The sequence below is a fragment of the Rattus norvegicus genome, chromosome 16 (assembly GCF_021556685.1).
Source record: "Rattus norvegicus strain SHRSP/BbbUtx chromosome 16, alternate assembly SHRSP_T2T, whole genome shotgun sequence".
NCBI lineage: Eukaryota > Metazoa > Chordata > Mammalia > Rodentia > Muridae > Rattus > Rattus norvegicus.
Genome location: NC_141549.1, coordinates 29,393,035 through 29,417,561, shown reverse-complemented (window position 1 = coordinate 29,417,561; position 24,527 = coordinate 29,393,035). Strand labels below are relative to the sequence as shown.

General features: G+C 38.3%; 1 protein-coding gene across 16 annotated transcripts in view; it reads left to right on the top strand.

Annotated features, from left to right (window-relative positions):
• The window catches only part of Marchf1 (membrane associated ring-CH-type finger 1), an 863,029-nt gene that overhangs the window by 784,478 nt on the left and 54,024 nt on the right, over positions 1-24,527 (top strand). For all 16 annotated transcript variants that reach the window (NM_001135838.2, NM_001401505.1, XM_087588653.1 and 13 more), the window contains 1 exon segment: positions 21,072-21,252. In NM_001135838.2, the coding sequence (NP_001129310.1) occupies positions 21,072-21,252 (181 nt within the window).

Here is a 24,527-nt window from a genome sequence, read left to right as displayed (position 1 = left end):
TTCTTTGCACTCCAAGTAGAAGACAACATCATAGGTATGGGTATATATAGATCTACAGAACTTGGAAGTTTTGTTTGGTGACTTTTTAAGATCTTCCCCAAACTAATAATGTTGATTATAGAGTCAATCATCCAATAAAATTTGAATTTAAGACAATAAATGAAGAAGTGTTAGTTAGGACATACTAATACTGCAACAGTATTTATTTGTCCAAACTTCCCTGAACTTTAAATTCAGATGGACATCCTATGTATTTTTGTTAAGGGTAGAAAGAGTAAATATGTGAAGACAGACAATATTCTTGAAATCATGTAAGGACTTCATGGCTATAAGCATGAAGACTACTGGATGTATGAAGTATAATTTACCTCTACACAAGCTCATTCAAGTAGAGGCATAGCATGAACCTAATGGAGTTACATCACACAACTTTTGATATTTACTACACTTTTACATATGCATGACTAGGTAGAGATATAAAAGCTAAGACAAATGTGATATAGGTAAGATTTCTAAATTAAAAAATCACTTTAGTGAGTAGTTTTATAAATAGAGAATCAAGTAGATATAATATAGGCTTTTTATATATCTTGTGTGTGTGTATGAGTGTTTGTGTATGGGTATGTGTGTGTGTGTGTGTGTGTGTGTGTGTGTTACATGTATGCCATGGTTAACATGTGGTAGTCAGAGAACAGTTTGTATGAGTTCTGATTTCCACTATGTCTGTCCTGGTATTGAAATTCAGGTTGCTGGGCTTGGCAGTAAGTGTCTTTATTGGCTGAGCCATATCACTGGCTCTATAAAATTCTTTTTGCCATAACTGTTTAAACAATTATCAGTCATTAAGAAGATTTGTTCATGATTTGCTCATCACCTTGGGGTGACCCTCCTCCTATCTGCTCATTGAAGATCCTTGGAACATCAGCCTGTATTACCACTTCCTTGAATGTACTATTTTCTCTGGTACTCTTTGTCTTTCTTAGTCTCTAGTTCTGAGAAGGTTCTTAAAACCTGGCCCTTTGTATTTTTCACCTGTTGATTCTGGATTTTTAGTCGGTTAATGGTGGGACTTCATTCCTTTCTTAATACAAGTAAAAGCAGTGACTATCTATTATTGTCAAGGTTCTTTGCATGATTGTCTTAGTTACTTCGTATTGGTGAGACAGACACTGTGACCAAGGCATCTTATGGAAGAAATAGTTTACTTAGGGTTCATAGTTTCAGCAGTGCAGACCATGGCCATCATGACAAGAGCAAGCAGGCTGCAGGCAGATAGGTAAGGTGTTATATGGAACATGTACAGAAAACTCACAACTTATGACACAACCAGGAAATAAAGAGAAGGGGAATGGGAGTGACATGAGCCTTGAAACCTCAAAGCTCATGCCCCAGTCACAACTCCTCTAACAGGTCCACACCTTCTAATCCTTCCCAAACAGTTCCACTAACCAGGAACTAAATACTGAAACACATGAGTCTATGCAGGTCATTCTCATTCACATCACAATGGGTAAGACATATGTTAATCCATCTGTAGTGTCATGATCACAAGGGTTATCCTATGTGATGCAGTAGGAAACATTCATTTCTAAGAGATAGTAAGTGCTAAAGAAAACTCAAAGTGTTTGCTCTCTTCCTTATGTTTTGGCTTCTGTTTTACTAAGTCTTTAAGGAATTAAGAGCTCCCTTTAATAGCATCTTAATAGCAGCTAAAAGAAGTGCAGATGTTCATGTTTAAATATCCTAGAACTTAAGAAGCAAAAGCAGGAAGATCAAACATTTCAAGGCTAACTTGAGCTGCCTAGAGTGTTTGAGGCCAACTGGAACTACATGACATCTTGCTGCAAACAAACAAACAAAATAAAACATCGGCTGAGTTGGTAGAAACTACAGGGAGAAATAGTGTCGATGACCTTTCAGAAATACAATACATGGGAGGATACTCATGAGAGTCAGAGTCTCCTTCTAAACTCTCCCTACCTAGGAGGGCTCAACTTAGAAGGAGTAAAGAGGCCCTCTCTTTGCTGATGTCATCACATGAGAAGAGCAAGCTGTGCATATCTAATGAGTGCATGTCCTGCACTCCAGGTGCCTTAGCCCTGATCTCTTCCTTGGAATGAGTGACGGCAGACATTGTAGTCCCAGGGTGAAAATCAATCATACCATGCTTCTTTATCTCACAAAGTAAAGATTTCTCCACAAACAGAGAGGAAAAGAAAACACTTATAATGCTACATTTTAATGTTACAAATGTTTAGTGTTATTTATCACATTCTTTCAGCATTTATCAAAATATGCATTATTTTGAATGAAAAGAAACAAGGACGATATCTAAATAAATAAGGCATATAAACATAAATCAAAAAAGTATTAAAATACCATTTATATCCTTATATTTAAAGATATGCCCTCCTCATTTATATAACTATTTCCTTTGAGAATTTCATACATACATACAGTGAAATATGATCATATCCACAGTCCACTCCCACTGTCTCTCCAATACATCCCCCTCGCAACTTCACCCCCTGCCTCTGTGATAACCCACTAAGTCCAGTTACTACTGTATGGGTGTGGGGCCATCCCTTGGACCAGAGATACAGCTTATTCTTAGCTGAGGTTTTGCTGTTGAGTTTTTTTTAATAACTGTTCACAATTTTACAGATAATGTTCACAGGAAAGGAAGAGTAGTGTCAACAATAATGTTGAGTATATCTTGTCCAGTAAATTATTTTATGTAATCAGAGTATCCTGCATTGATTCATTGCTTTCTAATCTGGCTAAATGGGTCCTACAAATTTTAGAAATTTCATGCAGTCTACAGGCCAACTCTATAAGCTGGGCTTCTAGAAAGGGCAAACAAAAGTAGATCATTATGTCCCTCCACAATCATGCAGAAGTAGACTTGAATATCAGTGGAGAATTTTGTAGCCTTGGAAACCTCAGCAAAAGTAAATTTAAGATGATTTTTAAATTGTCAGTCTTCATGCAGTAGGCTTTATACTAGGTAGCATTCATTTTATTTTATTTTATTGATTTCTAAATTAGGTAAATACTCATACCAAAGTGAAAAATATTTAATAGGATAAAATTGTTACATGAAGTTTATCTATGACTTAACCTGAAAACAGTACATATTCAGGATTATACCTATTTTCAAATTGTGTTTCATTTGATGAATTTATATATATTAGACAGTACAAAATTTCTCCTTTATAAATATCAAAATGAAACAAAAATCCTCTCTCTCCCACATATAGTTTCTAACACAGTCATGGGTTTTAGAGATACTATATATTTATGCAGACAGAAAATAAATACTATTGTGACCTGGTCAGTGAAACAGCACTTGTCACTTCCAAATCATTCATGTCTGTGATTTTATCACTAGCTTGAACATGTCCTCATTTAATTACCACATTTAGGTTTTCTCTTCTTTATCTTCCTTATGCCCATTTCAGAATAGTTGGATTCATATCAAATCTTCTGCAATAATTCTCATGTTTAGGTAAATATAAACACTAGTATTTAATGCACCCAAATGAAGGTGCCTCTTGAGCATCTCAGACAGTTTTCTTGGAGAGTCTGTAGCAGCCGGTGCTCTCCATCCTAGATGCAAGAAGCATCCTAGGAGGAAAATCTTAATTCACCCTGACTCCCTTCCATGTGTGTGCAGAACCAGAGTTGCCATAACACAGATGTGTGTGTGTTGTAGATAGATCTTCCTTAAGACAGTCTGCTGAGAACGTTCTTCTTCATGGAGATGTTTGTTTTTTGGAACTACAGACAGAGATCACAGCCTTGCACAGGATGAACAATGTTCCTCCACTGAGGTATACTCCCGACTCCTTAAAATTAGATTTTATTTGAGTTGCTGCATCATGAAATTTCTTCCCTCCCTTTCAACTTTCTGAACAAGGGATAACCAAAGCCCCCTAAGTACCATTACTTCATTTCTATACAGCTGTTCTGAGCTCTGCCCCATATAACCTAGGCCAACACCTCTGTCTAGAAATAGCCAAGTAAAGCTCTTTACTGTCCTCTAAGATGGTGACAAAGGAGAAAGCGGGAATAAAGAATGACAAAGAAACAACGAAATACAAGCTACATACTCCACAAAATCACTACGAGGATCTTGCTTCTGGTCATGATTGCAATGCCTCCCCATCTACCAGCTTGACTTAGAAAAGCCCTGAAATGGCATTTCATAAACAGATACTCAGCCTGAGCTGCCTGTGAGGCTCACTTAAGACCTTTAAAGAAAAAAAGGCATTTTCCAGATCCTTCTGGAGATGTCAGTGTGAGAGTATTTTAAAAAACATTCTGGATGATTATAAAATAAAACTTACCCTAGTCCTGGATATAATATATATATGGAATTATATATTCATATATTTGTGTTTATATTTTATATGTATATATTTATGTTATATATTATTCCAAAAATATATATGCATATATATATGCATGGAAAAAAGGAGGAGGGAGGCAAGTAAAGGGACAGGGAGAGAAGAGAGAGATGGGGAGAGAGCTTTTAAAAATCATGAAAAGAAAACTTTTACGAAGCAGTCCCCTTACCTGTATGATACAATCCAAACACCTAATAATGGAGCCTGATAGAGAAAATTATTTCCTCCCCCTTTTGGAACCATCTAACATTTACAGTTACAATGTGACTAGCCTTAAGAATAGGAAATGCAGTCACTTCTAGCTCTTAAATTAAGCTTCATATTTCCATTGAGTTGGCATAGATAGTATAACTCACTTCTAAATGAAGCTTTACGGGAAAGATGAGGTCATAAATCAAAAGATGATCGCAGCATCTGTGCATCTGGAAATGTGTTATATAAGCAAATCAGTGGGTCCCAACCTGAACAGACAAGCATCCAGAAAACTTTATACCCATACTGCAGTGGCATGACTTAGCATGGATGCTTTAGCATGCAATGAAAGGAGGCTAGATGAGCATGTGCATGAGAGACAGAGCCAAATGAAGGCACCGCCTATGTTTGGGTTAGTGTCCTACTGTCAAGTTCTGCAGGGAAATTAAATGCACGGTAGTGTGCAATGTTTTGGAGTCTCTGGAACCACATTGGCCAACAACTCAGAAAAAGGTAACTCGCTCCTAGTATTGGGGCTTTTATTTGCTGTATATGGTGTCTAATTGAGATACTGTCACCTCTTATGGGTCACTCAACTGAAATTCTTTTCCTGTGTGTGTGTGTGTGTGTGTGTGTGTGTGTGTGTGTCCCATTTTAAAGCTGAACACTCAATAGTCACTTCTTTTCAATATTTAATCAATCATGAGTCTTTGTGCTAATGCTAATGTAACAATTTCAGAAAGAAGCTTTTGTGACCCAAGTGGACAGCACTATTAGTAAAAATAAGCATTAATATTTTGTAGCTACAATATGTCCATTTAGTAAAGTAAACCATACACAAACTCCCCACTAAGACCGGTGACCTACCCAGGCACAAGCTTGTGAGGAAGTTTATAATATGAAAGTGAATTCCTTCATGTAAAGCAGGACTTCAGTCCAACCGGAAAGAGATTGGTTACTCTTGATTAGCATGCCACTATTGCACAAGTGAGTACGTCTTGCCTGGCAAATCAGTAGTGTGGCATGCAGGGTACAAAGGGTACAATGCTGAGATAGACTGCCATGACAGTACAGTTCTCCTTCAGTGGCTCCTTGAAAACTAACCAGCATGGAGGAATCTCCCAGCAGAGTGACAACTTGATTTCTTATGTCCCACAGCAATGCATGTGGTATCTCTAGAAGAAGGCTCTTACCATCTAGTTCTGGTAGGTAACCAAGAGCAATGGCAGTAGCCGCCACTGCTTTAGGGACTTCAGGTATCTCCCTGATCTAGACTTCATAGAGAAGTAGCCCATCCCTGGACCTTCCATTTTCATTTAATAGCCTATAGCTTCTGGAAGCAGTATTATTCATCCACACAGAGTATCCCATCAAAATGTTTATAGTTTGTATTTTCTGTTTTAATTAACTTAAAATTGTCAGGTTTTCTTACTTTTTTTCACATGTCCTTCCACAGCCTCTCTCCTCTCTCGGACCCTCACTACAGATTAAACCTTCCTACATGCAGAATTCCCTTCCATTTCTATATCACATATATTCTACTCTCTTCCCTACCTTTTCCAATAAGTTTTTTTTCTGTATATACTGAGTCCCTTTCTGGTTTTTATGTCGTTTTCATTTATTTATAGCATGCTTCAGTATTGCAACTGATTCAAGTTAATGCTGATGTGTGTGTACAGTGTAAGTGTATGTGCATGTGGTATGTGTTTGTGCATATGTATGTGTGTGATATGTGTGTGGTATATACATGTGGTGTGTGTATGTGGTATGTGTATGTGCATGTGTATGTGTGTATGGCATGTATATGTGGGAGGTATGTCTATATGTGTGCAGTATGTGTGTGTGTGTGGTATGTGTAAATGTATATGTGTGTGGTATGCATGCATGTGGTGTTGGGGAGTATGCCTGTGTGCGTTGTTTATATGTGTACAGTATGTTTGTGTGTGTGGTATGTCTGTGTATGTGGTATGTGTATGTGTGTGTTATGTATGTGTTTGTGTGGTATGATATATGTTTATGTAGTGTACGTGTGTGGTATGTTTATGTGCATGTGTATTATGTGTATGATATGTATAAGTGTGTGGTATATGTATATATATATATATGTCTATGGTATGTTTGTGTGTGTGTGTGTGTGTGTGGTATGCGTGTGTCAGCACTGATTGAAGGAAATTTAAGGCTCTCTATAATCTCACTTATTTTTCAGCATGAAATTTCATTATGATCTTCTTCACATATTTATTTTGTAATTGTCCATATATTGTTACTTGAGGAGGTGATGGGTCTTACTTGTAAGCATTCCCGAAAAATTCCATTCTCAGAGCATCCAAGAAACATTCATCGTTCCCTGCCAAAGCTCTAGCAGTCTTCAACCACACTTTATTGCCATAGCTTCCATTGATTCTCGACAACTCTTCCTGTATATGATTTTCCTTTCAAATAAAGGAGCCTTTGTAGTACCAAATGCTACTTCTACCAGTACCACTTACTTCCTGGATAATTGGATAATTATCCAATATATAAGCTGTCATAACCTAAGCTCCCTACCTAAAATGCAGACTCCGATGCGTGCATGTTAGTACTTATCATAACACCTTATAAAACCTTACACACAGTGTTCATGCAAAAAAAATTTTCCAAAAGAACAGTAGCAGGTGAATGTGGGGGTGGATGGAGGAATGCATGAGCAGTTGTCTACCGACTGAGTGTTCACTCAGAATGGACAGACTAAAGTGTCAACTGTTTGTCAAAAATTCATGTGCAGAGGGGGATTTCTGAATCAGAGCACTTTTTGGCTTCCTATAGATAAAGCATGTGCTCTGTCAATTATCCATAGCAATGTGAAACTTCCTTTGATATTACGCTCAGCCAAGTAAGATTAATGAGTAGACAAAATTGAAAGGAAGTCATGGTTGAAACGTGAGGTGGTATGAATTTTGATACTTGGCAACAACAGCAAAAGAACCATCAGGAAAGCAGATCAAGTTTATAATGTCTGCCCGTGCAGAAGTAAAAGGGTGAGAAGCTGTGACTCGTCGCTTCACTTAGGGCTGCTGTGTTCGGAGCCTGTGTACTGTGTGAGCTGTGTGTACCTGACAGCATTTGCCTCTCTGAGTGTATCTGTGCAGTGAAGACAAATGAGTTCGCATCTTTCTGTTCATGCTTCTGTTGAGGCCTGAGGATAATAAAAATTTAGCCTAATAGCATTGAAAATACCATTTAGAATTATGTCAGGCTTGACTTTTTTAGTCTTATAAACAATCCCTAAGAGATCTCCAAGCAGATATAAGACAAATCTTTCTGACATCTCAAAAAAATATAGAGAAAATTCTGACTGTGGGATATACACTTTATGTTATCAATTTAGACATTTACATGCGGCCAAAATCATAAAGAAGGATAAGGAAAGATAAAGGCCTTTGAGGAAAACTGTGTCTATTGTCTTCAGAGGAAGTTATTCTCTGCACTTAGAAAATACTGGGTTAGGCAGAAAGAAGATGCTCTATAGAGGAAGGATTATCCTAAACACTACATCTCAGCTTTTGCACTCCCATTTGCGTGAAATATTTAGGCAACTGAAATTAACCCAAAACCAAAAGAAATCTATTCTCATTCTACATATGCCTGACTTACTATTCCTGAGACTGAATATTCCAACAAAGGCAGTTGGAGAGAAAGCAATGTATCCATAAGCCCCAAAAGATTCCTAAGAAATTCTCAGAGCTGGGCATGGGGGTATAGCCCAATAATCCCAGAATTTTGGAGACTAGAACAATAGGATTATAAATTATTTGTCAGCCTAAACCATACAGAAAGAGCCTGTCTCAAGAAAAAACTTAAAGGAAGCTTTGTAAAAGTTACCTCGTCCACCGTTACAGTTTGAGCCTGAAATGAGCCCCCCACAAGCTCAGACATAAGCCCTTGACTCTCAGCTTGGGAGATGATTTTTTTTTAATGCAAAGCTTTAAAGAGGTAAAAACTGGGCCTGGAGGGATGGATCAGCAGTTAAGAGCACCTGCCGCTTCTCCACAGGACCTGAGTTCAGTTCCCAGCACTCAAGTAAGGCAGCTAATAATCGTGTGTAACTCTAGATCCGGGGGATCTAATGCCTTCTTCTGTCCTCCATAAGTGCCTGCACACATGGTGTATACACCCATGCACATAAAAATAAAAATAATAGATGGTTAAATAAAAAGGAGAAATGGCCTGGCTGGTAGACATAGGCTGCAGAAGGTTCACCTTTGAAAGTTAAACTCAGTCCTAATGCCAGCCTGCTGTACTTCTTAGTCCATTATGGTATTAGAAGAGTTCCAATATGTGCCACTGACTAAGTCCTCACTAAGGAAGCCATTCTGTCATATGTATTCTTCAGGATGGTGGACTGAAGCCCTCCAAACTCAAAATAAACCTGCCCTCCCCAAAGCGTGTTGCTCACAGCTATGTGAACCTAACTGATGTCTCTATGTGAACCAGTCCCTTAGTTTAGTCAAGAATGCAGGAAACTCAGAATCCTCCACCCCAATTAGGATTTAAACTCCTACAATCAATGTCAGGTACTATCTCCAGAGAAGAGACGGGCCCAGAGGTAGTAGTCCCAATAGAACCTTCCCAATCTGCCACAGAACCCAAAGCCTAGGCATGCAAATGAGACTTGGCCTCCCATGCCTCCATTATTGGCACGCCAGGATGATCATTGTCTTCTCCACTGTTTCTCCTCAGTATGATAGCGGGTGGGAAGAAAATGCAGCTGATTGGCAATGCTTTGGATGGGCTCCAGGAACATCGAGAGGAGCCAGGAGCTTTTGCTCTGTCCTTGACACTGTTGTTTATCATTCCCCACAGTCCTGTGCAGATGGGCTGAGATTGTGACCAAGTCATTGGTGACAATTTAGGGCATAAAATAACACTCAGGGAGTCATGTTATACAGCAGCTTATTTGAGCTGAGAATATTGCATTGAGAACCAAAACCCTTTATAAACATCCCTTACGTGTAAGGACCTGCCACTCATCCGGCGTTCTTTTTTTTTTTTTTTTTAAGTGTGCAGAGTGGCCAGACTTAGGATCACAAAAGCATTCTCATTGTTTCTAGAACACTTTTACTCTTAAAACACATAAGGAAATACAAAGTTTTTATTTGAATTTTCAAAAGTTTTAAATTGTAGGTTTGGTAGTAGTTCAACTTTACCATCTCTGATAAAGATATTTTAGAAATCTGGTGTCTAAAACATTTTTTTAATTATAGAAATGTACGATAACTCTATCAATAAGCAGCCATCAACAAAAACTGTTGTTAAAAGCTGTCCATTTTCTCCTTTGCTTTTTAGCTGAGTTACTTCTCCTTTCTGATGAAAATCACCCTGCTTGACTTCCTCTGCTGCTCAAATAGGATATAAAGTTGGCACACCTCAGCTCACTTCCTCAAATGTGAATACCTTATAGAGTTTTACGAAGCATATAATTTCCTCCCTTTCACTATGTGTGAGCTTTCCTAGCAGTAAATGCTCCCCTGATAACTGGAAGCCACCTCTGGGAACTGCTGAGTCATTTCACTGAGCCCCTCCTGGTCTCCACTCAGCTCACATTTAAGTCCCACAGTCTGGCAGCACCAACCCACTCCTTCATGCCTTCATGGTCCAGTGGGTAGCCATTTTTACCCTCACTTGTTGACACTCTTTCCACTTCATATAAATACAAAAACATGAAAGCATGACATCCCCGTGACTAATATGCATGAATCTACTTACATATGTTATAAGTACACGTTATAATAATGAGTTAGAACCTACATAGATGAGACCGTCAACAAAGAGGCATGCTGGAGTCTGCGTGGTAAAGGATTTCAGAGCAAATGTCAGCTCAAGAATGGAGTTATCATTGCAGTGAAGCAGAAAATAGAGGATGAAAGACCTGAAGATTCCATTCTTTTTAGAGGATCCTTCCATTTAAATGTGTCCTTAAATTAAGATGAGACATTATCAAGAAAGGGAAGATATCATAAAATCAAATTTTAGGACATCCCAAGAGGTAGACATTAATATAATCCTTGCAAAAGACAGAGAAAATAAGCACTGATCAGTTGATAACAAGCAAAGCTAACAAGCAGGAAACCTTGAGGTCCATTTAGAGCCCTGAACAACCTAAGCTTGGTAGCACAGGCCTCTCAGCAAAGCTCTTAGGAGGTAGAAGCAGGAGGATCAAAAATGCAAGGCCATTCTTGTCTACATATCAAGCTGAAGACCAGCCTGAGATACATGAGACCACATCTCAAAAGAAAAGGTGCAGGCTAAATAAAAACCACATTCCATAAGCCTTGTTGATCATTAGTTTAATTCTTTCTCGGCCTCTACGAAATAGACATTTGATTTTCCCACTTTACTGCTGCAGAACTTGAAGAGATAAGGTAATTCAGCACACATGGGACACACAAAGGAGCGCACTGGTAAATTCGATGTTGACGGTCATTCTTTTATCAAGGACACCAGTAGTTCTCAACACCAGTCATATTGTGGCCTATTTGTAAATCAGCTGTGCTGCGAAGAAGGCAGAGTGAGGTCCTCTGCACTGCCTGTTAGCTGAAAGGGAACCAAGATTTTTGCACAACACCACTTACAGATAAACAGAGAAGTTGTTTCTGTACCACACTGCTATGCCTAGATGCCAATGAGCCTCCCGCCTAACCTTGTTAGGGATGGGGTCACAGATGCTACCATCACACTTGCTCTATGTGGTGCTAGACAACTGGGATTTTCTTCATGCTAGGCAAGCCACCCACCAAATGAGCTGAGCTCCCAGCCCAGGAAGTTGGTGCTTTGGGAGAGTCTAAGTAACTATGTTTTGAGAATGTCTCCCAATGGAAGAGGAAAGCCTATTTTTATTTTTTTATTTATTGAAATTATAAGATAATTAGATTATTTCCCATTTTCCGTTCTTCCCTCCAAAGACTTTAGTGTGTAACACATACCCTACTGCTCTCTTCCAAATTCATGGCCTCCCTTTCCTTAATTGGTGATGGTGGTGGTGATGGTGGTGGCGAGTGTGTATATGTGTGTGTGTGTGAATGTGTGTGTGTGTGTGTGTGTGTTGTGTGTGTGTGTCTTCCCTAATACTATTCTGGCTTAGTTGTACAATGTTACTAATATGTACATGTTTTCAGTGATGATCATTTGGATAACTGATTGGTGTATAATTCTCTGGGGAAGACTATTTCTCCTGCTCTCTGCATTCCTTGGCTGCCAGTTCTTTGTCTAGAATTGAGGTCTCTTGAGATCTATGCTTTTCTATGTTAACACATCCATTGGTGTTGTCCTTGTTTAGACGATGTTTAGGAAGCCATATTAATAACACTTTTTCATTTGGGCTTCTGAAACTTCTAGGTGACAGTTTAAAAACAACTTGGGCATCATTAACCATTCAAAACTACCACAGGGGGAATGAGTGTGGAGTTTAGGAGTAGAATACTTGCTTGGTATGTGCCAGGACATGGGAAGGAAGTGGAAGAAAGGAAAGAAAGGGAGAAGAGTTCAGGAAGATGGGTGGGGGAGCAGACAAGAAGGTAGGAAAAGGAGAGAAGCCAATGGGGATAGAAAGAAAATACCCAAAAGTACTGAAGAAAAATATTAGGTTATTGAACATAGAGTGTGGAGTACATGGAAGGTTCAAACATAAAAGAGAGGTCATTACCCTGAGTCAGTGGGGATTCTTTTGAAATGAGATCTTTAAAGGGGAACTCCAGCTTTAAGATCTTTAGAAGGGAACTCCATCTTAAGGATCAGCTGTAGGAATAGGTACGTGTCCCACTCCCCATAGTCAGTTATTGGAGTTGAAGAGCTACTGAAGAGGCAAGGCTTTGAAGTGGATATTTTAAAGTCACAAGTCTAAGATCAAGGTAGTTAAAATCAAGAACAACAGAGAGAGTCATACACAAAGTTCCCAGGGAAAGTGTAGGATGGTGGCCTAGCATTGAGGGCTGATGGGGGAATGGCAACCTTGGAAAAGAAAGCTGAGGTCCTATTTCTTCTGGTTTATTTTATACTGGTTGCTACGTAACCATTCTATGAGTGCTCTGTGATGACACCATCTCTCCTTCTGTCTCGTAATGAAAATGTATGTACATTGATTTCTACTCACGTGGGTCAGTGAAAGACAAGCAAGACAATTGTTCTTTCACACATGAGATATTTGCATATTGGAAGACAACTGTCAGGGCATCTCTGCCTTTCTAACCTTTCCTTCTCTGAGATGTTAAGCATGGGGATTTATGTGTCTCACAATTACTATGGTCACACAGTAAGAACTAGTCCATTAGACCTATAATTTTGAAATACACTTGAGAGTCTTAGCTATGAATTTAGATAGATTGAATTCTATATTCTCTTTCATTTCACAGCTTCGAGACTCCCAACATTTTCAGTATGTCTTTATAAGTGTCACTACTCCAATAACTATAATCATTGTGTGTGCCTTCTGATTCTAGGTTTCTCAGCTCTGAGTGTTGTGATAAGAGCTGGATGGCATAAGCTAAAAAGAAGGGCATTCCAAGGAGGAGAACTGGTCAACAATGCAAAAGCTATTAGGAAGTAGAGAAGTGGGGGAGTGGGGGAGTGAGAGAGAGGAAAGGACTGTGTGTCCTTAAGCTTAACTAAAAAAAGACTATGAGTATCTTAGTAGAAATGCAATCTCAATAGCAGTGTAAACTGAGGGCTTCCTGCTTTCTGACATTACAACTCATTGAGATAAAAGATGACTCAATGGAGACACGAAAAACTGCATTACCTTGATTTAAAAAAAAAAGCAAAAGCAAAAACGAACAAGCAAACTTGCAGAAACTGCATTGTAGCACCTACAGACAACTTCTGCTGAGCTTCCTGATGAAATGGTAGCACTTCCTTTGTGGAGCTGCTCATACTTTAACAATATTTGCTCAGGTATCAAGAGCCTCCTAACAGCCACATAAGGTTTTACAAACGAGAAAGCCAATTCTAAAAAGCTGGTCTTAAGCATCCACTAGAACCAACTATAAAACTAGTCTCAGTCTCAAATGTCCTTTAAGGGCCTACATATGCACATTCGCCGTGCTTTCGTCAAGCCAGGACTCTGTCATGATTGGTTCAGAGATTCAAACACGTCATCTTCTGACCCACCTGTATGGAGTCAGACTTCACAGCCTTGTGTGTATGAGTGCTCATTCTAACAAACTATGTGCTGCGTGCATTCCGAAATGGAATTGTGACAGCAATGCTGTATATAAGCCAAATACATACAAGCGATAGCAATAATCCAAGGATCCCATAGCCTGGCATAATAACATTAACAGTCCAAAATTATGTAAAAATCATCTATGCTTTAAATAAATAAGATGAGCAAAGATTTGTGTACTTCCCATGGGCTATGTGCCAGCCTCTTTACTTTCCATGGCCCCTTAAGCATTATTTTTAAATTAGTTTTCCAATGAGCAAGCTGAGACTTTTCCTAATGTACTGGTACAGAGGGTAAGGGCATCAGCATCTGATTGACTTCAGTAACTCAAGTGCTAAGTAATTCTGTATACAATTACTTTCCTTTACCTATACAAAACAAGTACAACTGAACGCACAGGGCACTCTCCGTGAGAAACATGACCATCCTGCACACACACCGTTATTATCAAGTTCCGCCAGTTCTGTCACCAGCTCTTCACATGCCTCATGACCTCCAAGTGCCCAAGATCACATTTCCCCATATTACCGTAACTGAGACACGAGTATGCTGTCATGTTCAAGAGTTCTTTCTACCGTGTCTTTCCTGTATCTAAACTGGTAATGTGGGGACAGTGGCATGTGCAGGAGTCCTCTCTTACTCAATGCTAACACATCACTCCATAATATCAGCAGCAGCATTTACTATAAATCCCCATTATTCACTCTCCACCAGGGGCCTCAAGACTGGGCCACAATTCTTACATCCATGCTTGGATAACTTCCCATCACTTTCTCCAGGCATCTGTAATTATTTGCAGCCTGTGTGTGACATTAACCCTAGGTTTTCTTTCCTAACGTAGGGTGTGCATGTATGTTGTATCCTCTGTAGCAAGAGGTAGCTGGACCCCTCACACCTGTCTCTTCTACCTTCTCTTCTCTGCGTGCTATTTCTTTTTCTATTTTTTGTTCTCAAGAAAAAGGTGTCTGTGTCCATCCCACGGATACTTGCCCAAAGATCTTTATATCACTGCTTTCTTAATGGTTTGGCTCTTTTTGTAGCTGTTGTTTAATAAGTGAGCCTTTCCTTCTCTGTGGTTTAGTGGTTAATTCTCTGTGGCACTTCCACATCTACCTGTGAACAACCTCAAAGTCTTCCTGTTAATGGTAAAATTAAAAAGTAAAGGTTCTCAAGTCTCTTCTTCCCCTGCTGTGTTACCCTGGAGTAGAGACTGTGACTGAGACGCTAGCCAGAGAAAAGGCTATCACTTCAATCATTTGCTTCAGCACTGATGTCTGAACTCTGCTTTAGTGTCTTTCACTATGCTCCCATCCAAAATCTAACACACACAGGAGAAATAGATGATAGGCAGGCAGGCAGGCAGGCAGACAGACAGAGATGGATTTTTAAAATATACTTTTAAAAATTAGAAAAATGAATTCGTAAATGAGTTTTTAAGTAAAACTTGTAAAACTTTTTAAGTTTTAAAAGTTATTTTTAAGTTTTAAAAGCTATTTATTTTATTTTTGGAAACGATAATATAATTACATCAATTCTGTCTTCCCCTTCCTCCCACAAAGCCACCCCATTTACCTGTCCTTGCTCTTTTTCACGTTCCTGGTCAGATTGCATTAATCTTTAATAATGCTTTTACACTCCTAAGACCCTCTGAGACCATCTAACTCAACACAAAGATCTTGTTTTATTTGCCAACACTAGAGCATAGTACAAACACAATTAAAGTTTATTGAATATCCTAATTTTGTCAAACATAAGCTAATTCAAATCATGAACTTTTAAAAATTTGGTCACTTTATGCTTCTCTTTTTTAATACCAAACTCTTAGTGCTTAAGTTTGAACTCAGTCAAGCCTAGAAGTAGTCACATTACTATATTTAAGAAACCATTTAGTTAAAGTATGCATGGAGAAATGTATAAACAAGTAATCGCATAGGTAGATGTAGGAAGTTTGCATACAGACTTCTGTTTGTCAAAACAGAACAGGTAAAATTGTCATGGAATGTGGGATAGGAAATTTGGAAAACCAAATGAAGAAAACTCCATTGCTCATTTTTGCCACATTTCCTTATCCAGTCACCGATTGGTGGATACCTAGGTGACTTTAAAGGTAATGAAGATTTTGTTTTACAACCACTGCAATAATCTCAGGGATGAATTTAAGTGTTTTCTTTTTTAATTTATAAAAAAATAAATATTCTGACTGAGCCAAGGGGGATTGGCAAGGAAGCATATGGAGAGTAGAAGTTAAGACATTTAGGGGCTGGGCCATCCAGATGACTCATAAAGGTATTTGCCCCCAAGACTGAGTTCAATCCCAGAATCCCACATGGTAGAAGGAGGGAGCTGACACCAGGAGCTTGCCTAAAGCCTCCACAGCTATTTACCAACCACATATATACACACAACCTCCTCCCCATGCACACTAATAATAATGGTAATATTAATAATAGTTGTAATTTTTAAAGTTTTTAAGATACAGAAGGCCAAGCCTAAAAGCAGCTTTCCTTTCAACTCAAACACAGAAGCAATGAAGATAAGCATGTGTTGGCCACAGAATAATTCAAACATCATTTGGCCCATAGCATTGGTGTCTCTTACATGCAAGGGCTTTGAGAAATTATCCATTGATTCAAGTCTTATATATAAAAAGAGAAATCAACATGTGCTGACTACATTGAAGAGATACTGAAGAGATTAAAATGCCTAGGGAGCCTGCTTGTTCTTGTCTTTAAATGTCAAATACTAGCGTGTACCAAGAACAGCTTCGTAGACTCTCTGAATCCCCAAGCTTCAAGTTTCCCTCAGATAAAACTGCCTCACATCACAAATATTTTACACCGTAATTTTACTATAGCATTGAAATCATCTTCTTTGCACAATCATTCTGTAGGGAAAAACCTGTATTCCATTCACGTTTTCATCCATAATGTAGCAATGATGATTTGTGTGAAATACATCTCTGTTTAATTATTTCCTTAATGGCACTATCACATTATTTTTTATGTTTATTAGAGGTTCCAAGTTGATATTTTGCTCTTAAATTTATTCAGAACAATCTAAGCTTAGCTTAAGAAGACTCTTGGGGTCCAACTTGAACTGAATAATTGAGAAAAATTTCAAAACACTAAAACCATGCAAATGTACATTGTATAAAATAGAAAGGAAAATGAATCAAGTTTTTTTATTTTCCCTGTGGGAAATAACTTTAATTTTATGAGAAAAGGCTATTGATGGTTTGCTTCAGGGAAAGGTTTTAACAAGATTTTTCTAAAAAAAAAAAAAACAGAGAGAGAGAGAAAGAGAGAGAGAGAGAGAGAGAGAGAGAGAGAGAGAGAGAGAGATTGAGATTTCAAGACAGGAAGTTGGACCATAATCAGTTAGCTGGCAAAGTCAGATTGAGCTCAGTAATCAGCTAGGTCTTTGTTTAAAGCTACTTATGAATAAATTTCCTTTCACATGTCAGGAAGAGTCACAGAGCCTGAGAATCTTTTGGCAGCTGTAGAGCATTTGACACAATCTTCCTTTTCAGTGAGGAATTATCACATGGCATAAACTGCTAAATTCACTTTTTCAAGTAAGAACCTTGTCCACAGAAGCAGGGAGGTGTAATCCCACGAGAAGGAAGATTGTGTCCGCATTGTGATTTTCTTTTTTACTTCTGTATTTAATCCTTCCCTGAACTACTTGGTTAGAGAAGAAATGGATTACGGTGATTTAATTGTAGAACATGCTGTGTCACAGCTGTTGTACACTGGCCTTAACACCGAAAAGGTAGGGGACGGCAAACTTTTTCTCAAAAACTCTACATTGAAGTCTTCTTGGAGGTTGAGGAGATGACTGAGCCATAAGAGTGCTTGTTGCTGTTGCACAAGACCTGGTCTCCATTCTCAACACTAATGGGATCTTATCTTAAACAGAATAAGCACCTTCAAGGGTACAAGCAGCAGTAATGTGCTTGTGGTGGGGTGAGGGGAGCAACTCTGTTCACTTCCTGTAGAAATTAAGCTTGTGTCTTCACTGTGAAGACTGCACAGAAAACTAAAATTGGAACCACCGCATTATCCAGCTGTACCACTCCTAAATATATATATATATATATATATATATATATATATATATATATATATATATATATATTTCTCAGGATATTCTACATCAAACACATCTTGCACATCTGTGTTTATTACTGTTCTATTCATAATAAGATAAGAAATGGAACCAATCCAAACGCCTACCAACAGATGAAATGATAAAGAAAATATGGTACATATGCACGATGTCATGTTTTTTTATCCATTAAAAATGAAATCATGGGATTTCTAAAGAAAATGGATGAAACTTATATTTATTTTTGAGCCAAAAAAAGGGCTAAGAATCAGAATGGCAAATATCACAGGAATCCTAGAGGTTAATCTTTATTGAAAACGTGGGAGTGTTCTATAAGTGAAAGAGTGTATGACATGAAACTAAGGGAACCTGAGGGCAGAAAAACATCTTAAAGGAAAGGGATAAAAGGATGACAGAGCGTGTGTGACAGGAGAGCAAAGGGGACATTGTAGTGAGAAAAGGGACCAGTGGGGAGGGGAGAGGGAGATGGGGAGGAGGAGTCAGGGAGGAGCAATAGGAAGGGGGAGGAGCAATAGGAAGGGGGAGGAGCAATAGGAAGGGGGATAACTGAAAACCTCAATGAAGCCCCTTACTTTGTATGCTAATTTAAAACAACTAATTTGGAGGTGGAGAGAGTGTCACCTATTATTTTCTGTGATTTCTTATTCTCTGTCATTCCAGTGCCTATAAAAATAAAATCGCAATCAAATTCTGTGCAAATGGAAACTTTGTTTTCTTTCTCCGTTTATTTGCTTTGTTTTGTTTTATTGTTGTTATTATAGCTGAGGTTGAAATTTCATTGTACTTCTCCCTTTCCCTTTCTTCCAACGCTTCTCATATACCCCTCCTCTCTCCTCCAAATCCATAGCCTCTCTGTTCATTGTTATCGTATGTATAAATACATTTGACCATACAGATGTATTTTTAAATATAACCTGTTGAGTTCAAGAATACAAGAGTACACATGACAAACTGGATGGAGAAAAGCCCATGAGGCCTCAACTCTACACTGGCAACTGATGGAGTCTGAAACCGGGAGATATGGTCCTTCACAGGGAGAAGCACACGCATTGGTTGTCCAGTATCGGATGGTCAACCCTGAAAACGCACATACAAGTAACACTTGCCACTTTTATAGGGTGGTCATTTTACTATTCAACCAACACCCAGGGAGCCCTGTGCTGTGACGCTGGGTTGACATCAGTTTGGTGCAAAGAATGACAAGCTGAGTTTCTGTGTCCAGGTGTGAATAAGGGAGATGTTATAGGATTTGACATTAAAAAATGGCTATGCAGATTTTTTTTGTTTTATTCCACTATGTTGGCTTTTTGTACAAGATACATAGAAAACCTGCAAGTTCTAACTCAACCAGAAAAAGGCAGGGGAGTGGAGCATTGAGTGTGAACTTGTTTTCATACAACTCCTACCTCAAAGTATAGAAGTCAGTGCGCTTGCCTTTGTTTTTACTTAAGAAATAAATACAGAATACACATGTACTCTGTCATACATATTTACTTTTTAAGGTTGGTAGGCCACAGGGTTTCAATTCCTCTAACTTCCAGCACTAGCTATGAGAGCAACCTCCTTCCTTCTTCTAGTCCTCAAAGGAGACAAGATATATTAAGAGTAGATTTTTAATCCACTCTTCAGAACTCCTGCTTCTGAAAAAGAGTGTATAGTGGAAAGGAACTAGCAGAAACTGATTTATGTGTTCTTCCAGACTATCCATGAGTAATTATGCAGATTTTAAAGGGTTTTAAATATTATATTTGGTGCTGATATTTTGAACATGCATTAAGCAATATTTCTAATGAAGTCTGTTAACAACTCTCAATAGCTGGTTATATTATTGGATTTTTGAAGGTCTAAGAATTTTTTCTCTTCCATGTGTGTATATGATGCAGATGCATGTATATACATGCATGTTCATGTATGTGAGTTCAGGTACATTTGTGCAGTACACATGTAAAGGTCAGAGGACCTCAAGTGTGAACTGTCATCTTCATCTTGTTTGACACAGTGTCCCTTAGGTGTCCCACAAGCCTCCAAGGATGCACCTCTGTTTGCCTTCCATTTTGCCCTACCTGGGACACCCAGATCTACATGGGTCCTGAGGATTCCAACTGAAGGCCTAACAGCCTTAGGGCAAGTGCATTCTCCACTGAGCCATCCCTCCAGCCAAGGGCAGAGCTTTTAATTAACTGCTTAGAGTTATGAGTCGTTTGTCTCATTCAAGGAGAAAATTCTCTAAATTATGAAAGCGAGAGTAGCAACAAATTTATGGGCTGTAAATCTATGTAATCAAAATTCACTTGAATCCAGAAACTATTGGAACTATAGACAGAGAAATGACAGCATTTTCAAACAGTAGGATTTACTGAACTAGGATTTTATGGGACCAGAAGTTTTTGTGACTGTTATACAATAATAACAATCAACAGTTCACTGTGACCTAATCAATGTACATTTTCCTAGGAAATTGGTGATATATTCAGGATAGACTTTCAACATTAACTTTAGAATGTGATATCACTTTAAAGCTTCTCAAAATTCTTCCATAGTAGTAATATCCCATACTTGTAATAACATGGTGAAGGTATCAAACTATAAAATTATTTTAAACATGTTTTCAGGGGTTTTTTACTTATTTATTACTTACTTACATATTTAAGACAATACCTTACTGTTTGGTCCTGGCTGTCCTGAGCCTGCTTTACAGATCAGGCTGTTCTTAAACTTGGAATGATCCCCTGCTTTTACCTCTGCCTCCCTAGTGCTGGGATTAAAGTGTAGAACACCACCCATCTTTGGGATACTTCTAAGTCATGACCTTTATATGTGAAATGCCATAGACAGTAACCTTTTAAACAGACTACGTTCAATAGATTTGTTCTTTAAATTGGCTTCACTGTCAGAAAGAAACAGGTGTGTTTCTGGTGTACATGCATCTAATGCTTTATCATATGACTTGAGTCTAAGAATAACTATCATATGAAAGTAAATGGATATTGATCAGAAGTTTGGATTTACCATTAAACTTGAAGTGAAAAGACCATGAATTCTAGACTGTAGGTTAAAGTTTTGAATACAGTCCAATGCAAAGGCAGACCTCCAGTGGTGCCACGTACTCTGGGAGAACTCATGTTTTCTGCCCCATCTTTCCCCAGGATCTGTCACTGCGAAGGAGATGAAGAGAGCCCACTCATCACACCCTGTCGCTGCACAGGAACCTTGCGCTTTGTCCACCAGTCCTGTCTCCACCAGTGGATCAAGAGCTCAGACACACGGTGCTGTGAGCTCTGCAAGTATGACTTCATAATGGAAACCAAGCTCAAGCCCCTGCGGAAGGTACGAGCATACTAGGGGTGGGAAGGGAAACTTGCAAACCAAGCTTGCTTTCAAACTTCATGTCCTTCTTTGATAAGACTCTACCAAAAAACACTCATGTTCATGGAGGATGCTTGTCCTGTAAAGGACTCAATAACTAAAATACAGTCCTGTCTTTGCAGGTAAATCACTTTGTTCTGTTTTGCATTTTGTGAGTTCTGGTTTATACACCATCCTCCCAAGATTTCAAAGGTGCACATGTACAAATATGCAAAGAGACATCATATATATAAATATATATGATACATTTATAATTCAATGTAATTGAACTGATGAGAACCATGAAAAGGGTCTTCTTTTGAGGTCAGTTCCCACAGCTAGATAAAAGGACCTATTAAATAGCATAACTCACCGAACATTTTGAAAGTTGACTATTGCAGAATAAGAGAAGAATCTATTCTATAAGATGTGACCTAGGTTTTGTTTAACTTCTTTTAATGTTTGGCCTGATGTTTTATATATCACTAGAAGGGCTTACAAATAAAAGCCACTCTTTTCTATATTGTTCATCATGTTGCAAATGAAATATAAAATTTATCTTCAAATACTTCACCTGTGTTAATTCTTTTCTAAAACACGATTGTAAGACCAAGTATAAAGTTAACATTTCAGAGTCGCCAACAGACCACTTGTTAAAGACATCTGCAAGGGCAATGTGCTGCAGATAATTCATTCTCCAACCCTGGGGTTTAACATTTAACTTACTCATCCTTTCTCCCTAGCTGTAGCCTTACATCTATATAAACCATATCTATGTATATAGATATATCAATATCCAACGGGAGTGTGAGCACTGCAATTTAAATAATGAATAAGCCCAGAGCTGCTTTTTCATTTGAATGAAATGCAGAGCTAAAGCGAATAGACAGAGCAGTGCATGGAAATAAACGTGATGAGCTCCCAAATGAGAAGAGATTAAAGTAAACATGATCGTTCCACAAGGTGCCCAGTGGGAGGCTGACCACATAGCCACCGTAACTCTAAGTTCATTTTGTAAATTAGGAGGGCAGAGAGTAACGTGCCCTATTTTTGTGATACTTTTTTTTAATCTTTAAATGATTGACAGATTTCAAAACTATGTATGTACAAATTACCTTTGGAGAAATGCATTGATTGTTTTTTATTTATCTTTGGGGTAACCTGAATATCAAAAGGTGACTTTCTGGTTCTGAGTCCCAGAGCAATCATTGTAGAAGTGGAACAGGATGGGTGCTCTGCTCCTTGCTTTATATGCTAAGCAGGCACTGTACTGGACGAGCTAAATGATGGGCTTTGACTCTATGAATTTCTCCTCTTGTCCCTCTGGGAATTAATTACAAGTTGTTTCACAGCATCTGCATCCTTCCTTGCCCCCTATCTATTCTCTACCTGCACAAAATTTTTATTTCAACTTAGTCAAACATAATATTTGAATTTGAAAGCGAGGACCTAGAAAACTAACATGTCCAAGTTGTCTCTTTTATATTAAACCTCGCAGCTCGAGCACACACACACACACACTCAGGAGTGTGTAACATATTAAACATGATACTGGGGAAGAACTGAAAACGTATCCTAGCATAACTAGAGTAACCTCATAAATACAACTTAGAGCCTTTCTTGCTATTTCACATCAAAATTTACAACTACTCTGTTTGCAACCAGAAGAAAATATAGCCCCTTATATCCATCATGGTGAACGTGTTGGCGAAACTAAAGAGGAACATATCTATTTATTAATGAGCTAGCATAATTTCCTTACAAACAAAATCATTTCTTTTGACCGTAAGTGTTGACAAAGGACACTATTTAAACATCCTATATATTTGATAGCATTAAATATACAAAGAGTGTTTATATATAACACAGATGAGACTCCACAGCAGGCCACACACGTGTTTTATTTAAGCCATTAAACTTGAAAATTAGCTATCAACATTTAACTATGTGATTATTTCTTGTATAATTTCACACAGTAAAATTGGCTTGGATATTACAGTACCTGAATTGACTGGAACCATATTCCTATGGACAACAAAAGTGGGGCTAGGAAGGGAGTGGGGTGTTACTACTGTAATTTGCTTTCAAGTTTTTGCACTTCTTACCTCCCAACCCCTCTCACACACATTTGGATCTTGAGGTCCAACTCCATTTGCACAACTGTGGCCTGGAAGGAAGGTACAAATATCCAATCCCAGTATAAGGCAGGATTCCTAGACATGAGGAATCAGTATATCTTATCATCCTTCCAGGACAATGAAACCTATGGAAAACGTTTTAAAGTCTCATCCCCCTTCCTTTAAAAAGGCATATAGGAGGCAGTGTCGTCAACATCATTTTAGATTGTGGGGTGGTTCAAAACAACATATCAAAGCTTTTAAGCTGTTCTAGATGGTTTGTTCTGATGGCACTGATTTTCATCAACAGTATTCTTTTGGTAGTCTTTAAGTGGTCATAAAGAATGCCAGTTATAACCTCTGGTAATAATACATTCAAAGTACATCCCATTAATTGCTCTCAACTAAGTAATTCCATTACAATTTACCACATTCTAAATACCAAGCGCATGAAACAATTAATTTAGCTAATGATTCTGGATATCTACCATCAGCAGAGGTTGGAGATTGTGGTTAGATGAAGTGACATCTTAAAAGAAAGGGCCAGTCTTTATAGGCGGATGGAGTTTGGGACTCATTCATCTCTACAGTTTCGGTATCATTGATTGTCCTTGCTACATCAAAACCTACAGTTAGCAAAGTCTTCAAGGTAGCCTAGTGCGTGCCAAGGAGAATCTTTGAAGCCAAAATCAAGTTTTCATTGCAGGGAAAGCAGATCTTTATCGTCTCTAAGTAGGTAGCTTAGGAACTTTTAGGACAATCAATAAAAAGTTCCATAAATTTGCTTAGTTATCTCTGTCAGATAGAATAGTCTCAAAGCCCAGGAAAGTCAAAAAAATCACAAATAAAAACATCACAGTGATGAGTTAGTGAAATTTGGAAATGAACACACTGTTGATTAGGAACATAAACTAAACTTGCACCTCAAGGCTCAAAGTCTGGGATTCACAATCTGAATCTACCGAAATAAGAAGCCAGGTGCTAACGTGAGGCGGGTTCACAAAGACACCAAGTACTACTGACAACTTCTGTCCTGCCCTGAAATATTTGTGCATATAAACAACATGACTAAATATAGAGTATAAAATACTCAAGTTCAGGGGTTTAATTATTTTTGTCTCCTTCAACTAATTAATCTTT